This window comes from Staurois parvus, unplaced genomic scaffold, assembly GCF_062004578.1.
Source record: "Staurois parvus isolate SC_StPar_1 unplaced genomic scaffold, SC_StPar_1.0 ptg000580l, whole genome shotgun sequence".
Lineage (NCBI taxonomy): Eukaryota > Metazoa > Chordata > Amphibia > Anura > Ranidae > Staurois > Staurois parvus.
In genome coordinates this window covers 1930201-1944953 of record NW_028318376.1, presented here as the reverse complement: position 1 = coordinate 1944953, position 14753 = coordinate 1930201, and the positions used below count along the sequence as shown (strand labels likewise).

The following is a 14753-nucleotide window of genomic DNA, read 5'->3' as shown; positions in this document are numbered from 1 at the left end:
TATTGATTCAGAACAACTCCAACTGAACTATACACATTAAAGGACTGTTGCTTTTCTTTGTGGCGAAAATAGAATGGTCCCTAATCAGTTGCAGGCACATTCACTGCTTGCACATATCTTTCCACCTGTAACCCCTACACAAGCCTAATTATCACAAGCGATGCTCTGCTCAACTGTAACACCTTCCTAATAGGTTTTTGAATTTATTCAACTTGAGCATTAGTTAAGTACAGGTCTTCATGTAAAACAAAATCCTTAGCAGCATGGATATCCTACTTGTACTCTACAGCTGACAGGCCTAAATTATCCCATCTTCCTAAGTGTTCATACATTTGGCTGTAGCACTTGTCATCCTGGAAGCGCTTGGTTTCACTACTGAACACAGCCATTCTAATCTAGTGTTTGCAACCAGAGTGTCTCTCTCATTTCACTTGATATTGACATGTACAATATTTTCAAATTGCACTCATTTTCATTATTGAGTTAAATCACATGTTCTGTAAAGCTGATATTGTTCTGGGATATAGCACAGACTACAAAGTATGCCATGCCAAATCCAACATTGTTGAAGGTTCATACACGGCCAGATTGAGTCTAGCTCTAGGCATCACTATTAAGTAGAAACATTTTCTATCAATTGTTAATCCGCCAGTAAAAGAAAAAAAAAGTGTAAAATATTGATAATCCAAATGATAAGGCGGCCCTCACAGGGCAAGAAAGGTGAACATTCAGTGATGTGGTTTATTTCGATGAGGCACAAAAGTCATCTTCCTTGAGAGTGGTGACAACTGGATTAAATAAATACAACGATCAACCATAACATTATGACGACCCACTTAATATTGAGTAGGTACTTCCCCTTTTGCCATCAAAACAGTATTCACCAGTCATGGCATGGACACCAAACCGCTGAAGTTATACTGTGGTATCTGGCACCAAGCCATCACAAGAAGATTCTTTTAAGTCACATAAGTTGCAAGGTGGGGCCAACATAGATCAGACTTATTTTTCCAGCACATCCTACAGATGCTAGATAGACTAATATTTGGAGGCCATGTCAGCATCCCAAAATTGTTGTTGTGTTCCTCAAAACATTTTTGAACCATTTTACAGTGTGGACAGGGTGCATTATCCTGAAGAAAGCGGCCAATGCCATCAGGAAATACTGTTTCCATGAAGAGGAGTACTTGGTCAGCAACAATATTTAGGTAGGTGGTATGTTTTAAGTACCAACCACATAGTTACATAGTTAGTCTGGTTGAAAAAAGACAAAAGTCCATCTAGTTCAACCATTAAAAAAAAGTTCTAATCCTATACCCACTGCTGATCCAGAGGAAGGCAAAAAAACCAGCAAAGCATGATGCATTTTGCTCCTGCAGGGGAAAAATTGCCTCTCGGGAGATCAGGAAGGAATCAGATATTCCCTGGATCAACTTTACCTATAAATGTTAGTAACCAGTTATATTCTGTGTATCCAAGAAAGAACCCAAGCCTTTTTTAAAGCAATGCACTGAGCTGGCCAGGACCAACTCTTGAGGGAGTCTATTCCACATTTTCACAGCTCTTCCTGTGAAGAAACTTTTCCGTGTTTAGAGATTAAATTTTTTTTCCTCCAGACGTAAAGAGTGTCCCCTTGTCCTCTGTGATGACCTCAGGGTGAATAACTCTACATCAAGTTCACTATATGAACCACTGATGTATTTATACATGTTGATCATATCCCCCCTTAATCTCCTCTTCTCAAGAGAGAATAAATTCAGTTCCTCTAATCTTTCCTCATAGCTGAGCTCCTCGATGCCTGTTATCAGTTTGGTTGCCCTTCTCTGTACTTCCTCCAGTTCCCCAATGTTCTTTTTGTGAATTGGTGCTCAAAATTGAACTGCATATTCCAGATGAGGTATTACTAATGATTTGCACAGGGGTAAAATGATATCTCTCTCTCTAGAGCCTATACCTCCTTTTAATTCGAGAGGATTTTGCTCGCTTTAGAAACCGCAGCTGGACACTGCATGCCATTATTAGGCTTGTGATCTACCAGAACTCCCAGATCCTTCTCCACCATTGACTCCCCCAGTTGTACTCCCCCTAGTATGTATGATGCATGCATATTCTTAGCCCCCAAGTACATAACCTTACATTTATCAACATTAAACCTCATTTGCCACATAGTTGCCCAATTAAACAGTGCATTGAAGTCGGCTTGTAAGTTGAAGACATCCTGTAAGGACATTATTCCACTGCACAGCTTGGTGTCATCTGCAAAGACTGAAATGGTATTTTTAATCCCAGACCCTATATCTTTTATAAATATATTAAAAAGTAAGGGTCCCAACACTGAACCTTGGGGTACACCACTGACAACCCTAGACCATTCAGAGTATGAATCATTAACCACCACTCTCTGAATACGATCTTTTAGCCAGTTTTCTATCCAATTACAAACAGATTTTCCCAAGCCTGTAGACTTTACCTTACACATTAGCTGTATGTGGGGAACTGTGTCAAACGCTTTTGCAAAATCCAAGTATACCATGTCCACTGCCACCCCTTTGTCCAAGGTTTTGCTCACCTCCTCATAAAAAGAAATCAATTTGTTTGACAACTTCTGTGTTTCATGAATCCATGATGTCTGTTGCTTAACCATTTGCCAACCGCGCTGTAGCTGAATGACGGCTACAGCGCAGTTGTCTAGTTCTTGTAGAGCGTCATATGACGTCCTCCATGAGAGAGATCACGTGATGTGGTAAAAACCAATCACAGCGGCCTTTTACCACGTGATCAGTTGTGTCCAATGACACAGCAGATCACCGGGTAAAAGCAGTTGCCAGTTATCGGCTGCACTTTCCTCATGCTGTCATAGATTGAGGAAAGTACTACCAACAATTGGCAATCGTCAGAAAACAGATCGGCACTGATGATCAGTGTTCTGATGATCAGTGCCACCCACCAGTGTCCATCAGTGCCTGCAGTGCCACCCACAAGTGCCCATCAGTGCCTAGCAGTGCCACCCACCAGTGCCGCCTATCAGTGCCCATCATTGTTGCATACCAGTGCATCATCATTGCTGCCTCATCAGTGCCACCTATCAGTGCCCATCAGTGCTGCCTATTAGTGCAGCCTCATCAATACACATCAGTAAAGAAGAAAAATTACCTGTTTGGAAAATGTTATAATAGAAACAAAGAAAATTTTTTTTCAAAATTTTTTGCTCTTTTTTTGTTTATAGAGCAAAAAATAAAAACACCCAGTGGTGATTAAATACCACCAAAAGAAAGCTCTATTTGTGTGAAAAAAAAATTATAAAAATGGAATATGGGTACAGTGTTGCATGACCACGCAATTGTCATTCAAAGTGCGACACACTGAAAGCTGAAAATTGGCCTGGGCAGGAAGGGGGTATAAGTGCCCGGTAGGCAAGTGGTTAAAATATTTATTTCCAGGAAGAACTCATCTATGTGGTCTTGTATTAAAACTCTCCAGTATCTTCCTAACTATAGAAGTTAAACAAACAGGTCTATAATTACTTGGTAAAGATTTTGACCCCTTTTTAAATATAGGCACCACATTGGCCTTACGCCAATCCAGTGGTACTATGCCAATCATTAAAGAGTCCCTAAAAATGAGAAACAACGGCTTTGAAATGACAGAGCTCAAGTCTTTAAGGACCCGTGGGTGTATGCCATCTGATCCACGTGCTTTATTCATCTTTATTCTGTCTAAATATGTTTGGATCATATCAATTGTGAGCCAATGTGGATTATCTGGAGCTGTGTCAATACCATGCCCATTATGGACAAGAGCTTCCCCATGCTCCTTTGTATATACAGAGCTGAAGAAGGTATTTAATAAATTTGCCTTCTCTGTCCCAAGTCACCCACTCTAGATTATTTTGTAAAGGGTCTACATGCTCGTACCAGACCTCCGTACCCACATGAACAGGAGGGCCCAAGATATCCCAGCTGAACACTGCCCAAAGCATCATGCTGCTTCCAATGACTGGCCTTTTTCCTATAGTGCATCCTGGTGCCATCTTCTTTCCAGATAAATGTTGTACACACCCAGCCATCCACATAATGTAAAAGGAAACTTGATTCAACAGATCAGGCCACCACCAACAGCAGTTTGTGTGCTTCCTAATAAATTACCACCAACTTTCACGCTCCATGCACACTAGCATTTTTTTAAGCTCAAAAATCGCTGGATAAAAACACTGGTAATACAGTAGCCCTTTTAATAGCATTTAGAAGCTTTTAGGAGCATTGTTTATCTATCTATCTATACTTACAGTGAAGTCGTACGATTTCAAAGTCGGGTGAGATGCCGATTTCAGAGGCAATTTGCAAGACATCTGACACAGATGTCTATGCAAATCACGCCAAAAGTAGTACATGTACTACTTTAGAAATCGGTGTGGCACCGATTTGACTGCTCAATAGGGTGTGACTTGGCATACAATTTGCAAATCGCATGCCAAGTTGCACCCGATGTGACTGGGCTGTCAATGTACAATTTCCCAAATTTCTACAAAACTGAGTTTAATGGAACATTTGTTTAGCTCATTACATGAAAGTAAGGTTAATAATATAACTTAGATTACAAAATCTTCAGTTTTACTTAAATTAGTTGATGCAAAAATGAAAAACCAGTTAATATTTTGGGGGGACTGGGAGGAGCTGCTAGGTTTTTTTCCGTAATTCAGAGAATGCATTAAGGTAAAAAAAAAAAAAAAAAAACCAAGAAAAAACCTTTTGCCTTTAGAAACACTTTAATCATTGTACAAGAAAAGAAAAGAAAACCAAAAATGTCAAGTAGACAAGAAATAAGGGAAATTTTCCTCAGTGGGTCAGTGAGGTATCCCCATAACACACCAGACCAGACATCAACCTTGTAGTTGAGTGCTGAACCAACCAATGGTTAGCACCATGGCAAGGAAACGGAAATGTAGGTTGCCAGCAAACCAATTTTTTCATATAAAGTTCTTGCATTTATTAATGCATTCTTTTCACAAGATTGGTACAGAGTTTCAGAACCATGATGGGTTCCGTCATCAAGGCAATATGACAAGTTACCCTAGCTGTATCGCAAACATAAAAAAAACAAAACAAAAAAAATAGCCTGTCAAGAGGGTTCTATTCCTTCCAATCTCTACCCAAAACAAAAAGGTTTTCCCCAGGGTTGGGCCTTGAATGCAAAATAATATAACAACTCTAACATTACATTTAAAGTCATGTAATGATGATATTGAAAGCTTAGTAGAATTTACTTAGAAAATTGCTTACCTGGCATAATTAACTTGGAGTACTCTGTAAGCAAATGTTGCAAGACCAAGCAAAGTGTTTGGACTATGAATCATACTGATGGTCATTTAAAGCCACTTGGTCCAGAACAACCAAAATTGCTGCTGCTATAAATTGCAGTCACCTAGGAGGTATCTGCATGTTGCTGTTGCAGCAATAAATTCTGACACTATTCAAAAAGTATATGAGCCTTCAGAACGGCCTCAAGTATGACTGCAACCTGCAGAAAACGTGTGCGTTTAGCAGGTGTGTTCAAAATCTGCCAAGCATCCCAAAACCTGGGTTTAAAAGGTAGGCACATCTGCAATCATACAGCAACACATTCTTCCACACTGACCCAAACGCTGCATGAAATCTTTATTCAATGCTCAGCCAATCACTTTAAATACTTTCCCTTCTACAAAACAAAACAAATGTGGACTAAACAAAGGCTGAAATACAGGTGCTAGACGCTCTTCTGCTTCTATCACGTGTATACTTTCCCAGACCCATGTTCTGTGCCAGTTTCCCGCATTGCATTACAATCACACTGCTCTTGCAATCTGCAGCGGGCATTAGTACAAAGTTAATGACACCCCAAAAGCAGTGTGTTTGCCTGCACTGGATCACATGACACAAAAGTACCATGCAATCTGGTTACAGTGAGTTTCCAAAGATAGTGCATGCATTGCTTTTAGTCAAAATGAATGGGTTGAAATCACACTGCACAGAACTGCACATGACAGGAACCGCACAGCGTTCCTGTGTGATTCACATGCAGTTCCCAGTGTGATGAATTTTGTCCTTCTGCATAATTAGCAGAGCAGCATTTATGCATCAGTACAAGTGTTGCTGTTTTATGATTACCTTGGCTTTGTGTAATGATGTGTGGTACAGCAAGAGCTTTTATATACACACACACACAGACTGGATTGTGTGTAAGTAGAACAAACTATTTCCATTCACTTTTCAGCTTGTAAATAATAGTATTTTTGGTTTACCAGTAAAATACGTTTCTTGGAGTACAATACAAGGCATGACACAGGATCTTTAGCCATGGGTTATATACAGCTACCTTTAAAGTGTTACTAAACCCACGACAGTAAAATCAGTATGTAAATGCAGTAAAGCATGCATGTTATACTCACTGTGGAACCTAAGGGGTTAATCCTCCACATTGTATAAAAAGGCTGTTTCATCCTGTCTTCTCTGATCCCCCCCTACGTCTACTGTCCCCAATCCACCTACTGATAGAACAGAGCCTTGAGGGCAAGCTGCACATGCTCAGTCTGGTATGTATTGCATGTGATCAGCACAGGGCCAATCAGCACTGTCCAGATATAGGGTCAGGGGTTATGCAGCCTCGTAGGACAATCAGGGGAGAATGAAAACTCCGCCTACAACCTTTAACCAGTGCTCTGCTGAACACTGCTAGTCACAAGACTGATCTAACTGCTGATGAGGAAGTATTTAGCAGCTTATATTTACTAAAATAATTGCATTTACATTTTCTGTGCACTGTGGGAGACCAGAAATAGTGAATGCAGGGTCCTGGGTTTAGGAACATTTTAAATGCAAACTATAAAGGGAACATTAACATGCAAACTTACATGTACATTTTCTGTGATCATACACATTTCCACACATGAACATTCACAAAAAATGCAGATATGTGAAGTACACACTGCTTTGCATGTAAAGCCAGCAAAATGATTCCTGTAAGGTAGCCTAAGCCCTACTAGGCAACCCACACACCCCAATGTAGTGTGTTGCCACGGATTTTAAATCACTGCACCAAAGTATGAATAGCGCTTTGTGAATGCCCGCCCTAGCTACACCAAATACATTTAGTCTAACACAAAAGCAACATTTTTTTTTCAATTAATACATTTTAAAGAAAAACTAATACAACCAATCAATATGTTTTTCACAAAGAGAACAGTTTCTATGGCTTTCAAATGGCAAAAACTCTGCATTTTTGTTATCTGCCACTGCCCTACTACTTTGTGCTGACTCGACAGAAAGCTTACATATAGCAGAATAAGATTCACCTTTTTTTCTCCCAGCTCAGACCTCCTTAGTTCTGACATATAGAGAAGAAAATCTTATCTCCCACATAAACCTGGATCTTAGGCACATTTCATGGATTGAACCGCTCTTCTGAAACGGCTCAAAAGTTATGTACCTTGTTGTACACATTGCTAAGCAGCACCTAAGAGATGACCTAGGTGCCTCAAAAAAGAATTAGTGCCTAGCCCAGTATATACGTTCCGGACACGTAGCATCAAGCATTGACGGAAGTTATATAATATTATTATTTCCATCTGTCACCCAAGTAGCTATAGTAAGACATTTGGGGGGGGGGAGATTTGGGCCTTTCCATAACATATACAAAGCAGTCACAAGCAGTAACAATCACAAGCAATGTTATCTTGTCTATCAACCATAACAAGCCAAAGTTAATCCTATTTATTCATACTTACAATCCTTCTCGACTTCCATCGATAAGAGCTTGAAACAATGGTTTGTTATGAGGTATCGTCTGCAGAATATTCCCATCACCAGTCACATAACCTATAGCCCACTGTCCCAGTCTTGTGCAACTCAATCTAAAAATGTAACTGAAAAGAAAAATTACATACATCACAAAATACTTAAAATGTTCAATCAAAAAAGAAAAAAAAATAACAACTGCATTTACACAAGGTAAACTCAAGAGAATTACACAGAGGGAAAAAAAAACATTACGTAGAACATTTGTAAAGCTTTGAAGTAGGAACAAAAAAACCCACAAGGAAAATAACTCTGCTTACCTTCCTGGTTTAGTGCTGTACTTCTGTAAACGTGCCTTGACTTCGTCATATGTTAAAAATGCCATATAACCAGGATGAGTCACTGCTAAAAAGTTCCAGTTTCTTAATATGGAGCTCCATGGCTGAGGAAGGAAGGTGGGAAAAGGTAAACTGGTGTCAGTACAGACAATAATAAAGCCATCTATTTTAAGAGTTTGGATCTTTGAAACATTTAAAGCTCGGTAAAAACTCATTCAATGCACATCATTTGAAATGATTATATAAAAATATGATAGGGCTCATATATTTACAGAAAGAACATCCCTTCTAAGTCAAATCTACAAAAAAAAAGATACTGATGTTACTTATGGTCACTGGCACAACATGTGCTATGCATTGCCATGAGCAGCCAAGCAAAAGGAGGTTGATGTCATAATATATCATTCAAACATGGTATAGAATGATACTATTATAGTACATTCAAAGTTGACAAAGTTGTTTAAACAGAATACTACTGAGCCAAAGAAAAAGCTCTGTGCTAAACACCCGTGAAAATGCACTCTTCAAGAAAGCCCGTGCTTTGTCTATGCAGGGTTCTCCCAACCTAGCAGCACACACTTGCGCTTTTCCTTCACAATCCACTGCTCTGTTCAGCTGCTAGAAGCAAAACAATATAACTGGGACTTCTGGGTATGACAAAGCATGTGATTCATTCCCCTTTCTTTCATTTGACAATACTTGATGATTGGCCCGGGTCTATCGCAGCCCAGTAAAGGCTCCAACTACAGTAACTCAGAGCTTACACTGGACTTTTTTTACACGCTCCTGGGAGGTTGAACAAAACAGCAGTGGAACAAAATGAGGGCAAGTTTAAGTTGGGGAGGGTTGCATTAAAGTGAGCCTATTTTGCCCTGTAAAAGCACAGGTTCACAGCCATAGGAACTGCATGCTTTACAGAAGTATATTCACCTATAACATGCCTTCCAGTGCTGCCAACGTATATTTCAGAGTATTTTGTGCAATGTTTCTTTCTCTGTGGTGATTGCAGGATCTTAAAGAAATCCTGACAGTAGTTCAAGAAAGTTTATAATGAAAATGACGGTTTCCCCTCCTATGCTGCCAATTTCTGCTGCCTTCAAGCACTATCACACTGCCAGGTACTATATGCTACCACTGTGCCACTGCCATTGACTACTACATCACTACTGCACCCTATATGGATATAGAGGACGGCAGAAGGAAGCACAGAACACAGAGAGGGACCAGGTACCAGGCATTCCAAAATTGCTGTATGCTAAATATTTTTGAGCCAGTGCACCTCACCAAGACTGGAAATGCAGGTTTTGGGAAGAATCAAGTCATTTTCTTTTCAAGGTGGTCTGAGTCTTGAAGACTCAAGCTACCCAGAGACTTCAAAAACTGCAGGATGTCCAAATACAGCTCACTGCCACAGTATGTGTAAAATATGAATGACCTTTCCAAAACATTTGGTAACACAGCAATTGTATGTGGATACAACATTTACAGGACACACTTCAGACATGATCTGTGTCAGTGGCATCAGCCATATATGAAATGATGGCACATGTGCTCAGGATGGTTTATAATAAATAAGGACAAGGAATTGTATATAGCACTGTTCAGACCGTAAATATTCTCAAATATTAGCAACACAGATAAGATTTTCTAGAGTTGTCCTTCAATGTCAAAGACCAGCAGACCTTAAACTCTCTAAGTATAACTGTGCAATAATGTGTGAACGCAACATCACTTCTAATATACAAGTGTATTTTTTTTTCCTAATCTTTAAGCCACTTCATTTAATAACAAAACTTACTCTAAATCAGCTTAGGTTGCATCCCTGTGAAAATGTGAAGATAAAAGGAAAATAGTTTCAGAAGTAGTATTAGGATTCTGTGGAAATACCCTGGACAAGCTTGTGCCACGATGGGCTCCAAAGTGGATTATTTTTATCTCCTCCACACACACAAAAAAAATGGGCAAAACACAAACAACAAAATCAGTCAGCACTTTTTAAAAGATAAACATTTCAGCCTAAACTTTGCAACAACATTCAGACAATAGACTAAATCGCGGGAACTAATTATAGGAGTATTATTTTTGTTTTTTTGGGGGGTTTTTTTGCTCCAAGAAATTTCTTTCAGAATCATACTACTTATTAATGTGTTGTGGAAAAAACTATCAATTATACAGGAAGGAAATGTGAAATCTCACAGCTTTTCAAATGTTATTTTTAGATAAGAAAAACAAAACAATTTCAATGGAAGGCTGATGTATTCAAGTAAATATAGCATACATTTTTAAATACTGCATATCATGGTTTATTTTCAGTACATAAACTTATGCAGGCCACAGACCAATGCCATTTTCTTTCCTGCAACCAAGGGGGCGTCCCCTCCAGGAGAACACAGTGATTACTGCTAGCGGCTATAATAGCCACTTGCAATAATTGAAAGTAAAATCCAACAAGATGGTTTTGTTGTACCCAAGTTGATCACTTGATCCAACAAGATGGTTGTGTTGTACCCAAGATGGTTGTATCGTACAAGATGGTCCAACAAGATGGTTGTGTTGTACCCAAGATGGTTGTATCGTACAAGATGGTCCAACAAGATGGTTGTGTTGTACCCAAGATGGTTGTATCGTACAAGATGGTCCAACAAGATGGTTGTGTTGTACCCAAGTTGATCACTTGGTCAACTTGGGTATGTCCAGCCTGGCCATACACTGTTTAAATATTGGCCAGTCCGATCGAGATTCGAACTGCTAAGCTTTAGTTATTAAAAAAAAGAAAAAAAAAAAAAAGAAATGTATACAAAGAGCTTACCCTATTTCATGGGATTGGTAAAGAGAACTTGGTAGGATGGCAGTGATGGTTCGGGGTTGGAGGTCTATCCTACCCAAGCCAAAAAGTGTAGAGTACACCAATTTAACACAGTGCAGGGATGTTGAATTCATATCACCTGATGCCTGGGACATATAGTTCAGGGCGCCGGGCAAGCAGCAGGGCTCACCTGTCAGGTGAAAGCATTCGGGTGGCCGCGCTACCACCCAATTGCTTTCACACACCCTACAGTTCCAGCCTCCGCCCCACCTATGTGAACCCCCGCCCACTATGTCTCCCGGGCTCCGCTTGCCCATCTGCGGGCCCGGGATCATTTCACCGCCGTCAGCTAGAGGGGAGGGAGGACAGCGGACAAGTCCACTTCCCTTCTTGTCCTGACCCAGAAGGGACGTTATGATGTCACTTCCAGGTCCCTGTTGAAATATTTCCTAGCCATGCGATGTCCACTGCATTACATTCAGTGGAGGACAAGGGAGACACCCAGGGTCTTTCAGACCTTTTATGTCTCAATAAAGAGAATCGGTCACCAAAAATCATCACATAGGGGACGTCACTTCACGTCATAATGAGAGCAATAATTCTAGCACGATACTCCTCCATAACACTATACTAATGACCCATAAGGGGCTTTCAAAATGTCTCCTGTAGAAAATTTAGAGTACTGAAGTTCGTCGCATTTCACGAGCACACGCAAATTGAAGATTTAGCATGTTGGATATCTATTATCTATCTACTTGGTGCAACCACACCTTTTATATTTTACAAATAAAAAGGTAATTTATTGCTTTTTTATGCCCTAAAATTAACTTGAAATTCTGCTGTAATATTGTGCAACATAAAAAATTTTAACTACCACTATTTTATTCTCTAGGGTGTCTGCTTCCAGAAAATATATAACATTTAGGGGTTTTGTGTAATCTTCAAAATTACACAAATCTTAAAAATGATTTTTTAAACTTGTGCAAAAAACATAAAAACGGCTCTGGCAGCGAAAGGAAAAAGGGATAAGCCCGACACTCCCTTTTCCTGATGACCACCCAATCAGTGCTCATTACACTGTAAGGTCTTTCCTCCCAGCTAATCCCCAGGTGCGATGCTGGAGACAGGCAGAAAGGGGAGGAGGAGATAAACAGCACAATGTTAAAAATATTAAACGTTTAAGTTACCATAAAGCCCCTTTTGTTTTTAAAAGCACCAGAAATTCTTAAAAGCAGCTTAGATTTAAACACGGTTTTGGTTAAATGTATTTTTTTTTTTTTTATCTGGACAAGTAGATTGAAACCCAAATTTAGTCCCTGGACAAGTAGTTTTTCAAAGATTTCAACACCCTGACAAGTGCTAAGCCAGAACTGGAACTGCTTTCAAACATGTAAACAAGCAAAAGCAGTATCACACTTGTGCAACTTGCCATCTTTAGACCTGAAAGTTGCATAACAAGTCGCAGCCCATTCTTTCCAATGATGCCCATTCAAATCAGTGCAACATAAAGTTGCAGCGACTTTGAAAAGGTGCACGCACTCAAAGTCACATCAAAGTCACACTGAAAATCCAGTATAAAACATATCAAATAAAAAAGCCAGGATGGTATAATCACTCCCAAAATTACCCTTTTTGGAAAGTGGACATCCCAAGGTAATCTTATTGCTTGCCACATTTTCTGTAAATGAAGAAAATATCCTGGTATTGAGGTGGGTAAAAAATAAATTTAGCATTTAAAAACTGGCGCATTGATGCCAAGTGCAAGCCTTCCATTACTGGTGGAAGAAAGATGAAAGGTTGAAATTGCATTGTGGGCAATGACTAGATGTCATGTATAAATCCAAATATTTTAGCATCCAATTGGCTCTGTGCCATTATTTGATGCTCTTTGGTGTCTAACAGCAGTGAGGACAGCCGCTTTATATGTGCACACAAAGGTAAACAAGAGGAAGTACAGGTATATTCACTAACCCTAGTATGGCGGGCATCTGGTCTAGTGGTTAAATATAGGAGTTCAACAACTCCCTCCTCAGTCCTAATTTTCCCACCCTAGTGCTCACAATAGTTAAAATAGCATGTACATATCTCTCTATCCTGAAGGCACCCCTTATCCAGGATTCTTTTATTACAGGCAATGAGGCCAAATGCTACAGCAATGATCACATGATTTGAGTCAAAGAGGAGTAGTTAAAGCGCTTAGATGTCTGACTCTGCTAAAAGATAGTCCCAGAAATCCTTTTGAGGTAAGATCGCTTAACCAACCTCAATAGGAGTTCCCCAATATTGGTATACTGGAGCAGGAAAGTCAGAAAGGGGGGGGGGGGGATACAACCACTTTAGAGGAATGTTTGAAAGTTGAAAAGCAATGTGAGCTGGTTTACACAGGTACTATTACTGCATTCTGAATCTGGCTACTGTGGATTCTTCAACGCAGAATCTGCAGGGAAAATAAAGACCATGGAATCAATGAGTAGCAACAGCTATATTCCTGGACTTTTTGACCTTGCCAGGCTGCATACCTGATCAGGACTGCATAAACTGCTCTCTAATGCTGGATCTAGAGGGGGCTCAGGTAAGTATTAGGGAGGCTGTGGGGGAAGCAGCACACAGAAGGTTTTTACCTTCTGCCTTTACAACCACTTGAAATACCCCTCAAAAGTCCCATCAGCAAGTGACAATGATACGCATGGCTGCTAAAGTTCTAGATCTGTTTTTACTCTCTAGACCCAGTGCTGCACCCAAACATAATGATGAGCCAACGTGCACCCTGCTGGCACAAAGCCATTTCTCTTTTATTCCTCCTATATGACTGCCCAATCAAGCTCTTCCATATCAGAGTTAGGAGCTTGTACCTGGTAGGAAATGGCAGATGGCAGCTGTTAGTCAGAAGGAAATGGGAAAAAGCACAGGTGAAACAAACCAGGCAAAATGTTTTCTTTATTCGATGAAGTGCTGAACCTTTTTTAAATAGGCCCCAAGGTATCAGAAAATAATCAGAAAAAAATAAAACCAAAGTATTTAGAAGCATTTCATTTATTTCAAAGAACAATGGGGGGGGCGATTCAATAAAGCTGCTGTAGCACTCTTCTTGCGTTAATCCCTCAATGTTTTGCGCCAAATTCATGAAGCATCTGCAACACTTCTGATTCTGATAGTGACTTGTGCCCCAAATTCAGGTAGTTCTAAAAGGATTTGACATTGAATGTGCCAAAATCAAAATAACATAATGACAGTTGGTCTTAACTAGCGACACTTTCGTAAGATACAACTCTCTTTTTGCGTGCAGAAGACCATGGTACTTTTTAAAGCGAGTTTTAAAAGTGGTGCAATGTGTGCCAAATTCAAGTACAAATTCTAGACAGGTACATGAATTTAGCATAGTTTGCACCACCTTTAGAGCGTGTGGAAGACACTCACAAAATCTTTCTGTTCTACTAGAACTGGAGCACAGAGAACCAGGTGCAGCTCTGTATAGTACTCAATCAGCTTCAGCTTGTTCAGGTAAGCTGTAAAAATAAAAGCTACAAGTTGACAGGTTATCATACACAACTGCTCCAGATTCTGGATGCTCTAGTTTTATTAAATTCCCCTTAATACGCCCTTAATTGTAAGATATAACAGCTGGAATTTACAAGTTTGCGGAAAAGTGTAGCTAGATATAATAAGAAGGGGAAACTGAATTGGGTCAACCTGTGTGGTTTAATAGGCTTCTTATTGTAGGATATATGTTCATACGGTGTATACAAAATGACTCATTATTATGTGTATTTATTGATTGTCGTTTTCTCACTGTATGACCAGTGTCTTTGTTTTGCTTGTAGTGTGGTGTGCACAAGGTGT

General features: G+C 39.7%; 1 protein-coding gene across 5 annotated transcripts in view; it reads right to left on the bottom strand.

Moving 5' to 3' along the window:
- The window catches only part of CBLB (Cbl proto-oncogene B), a 263546-nt gene that overhangs the window by 116342 nt on the left and 132451 nt on the right, over positions 1 to 14753 (bottom strand). For all 5 annotated transcript variants that reach the window (XM_089692244.1, XM_089692245.1, XM_089692243.1 and 2 more), the window contains 2 exons: positions 8090 to 8211; positions 7760 to 7897 (listed from right to left, as the gene is read on the bottom strand). In XM_089692244.1, coding sequence (XP_089548370.1) covers positions 7760 to 7897; positions 8090 to 8211 — 260 coding nt within the window. The remainder of the gene's footprint in view (positions 1 to 7759; positions 7898 to 8089; positions 8212 to 14753) is intronic.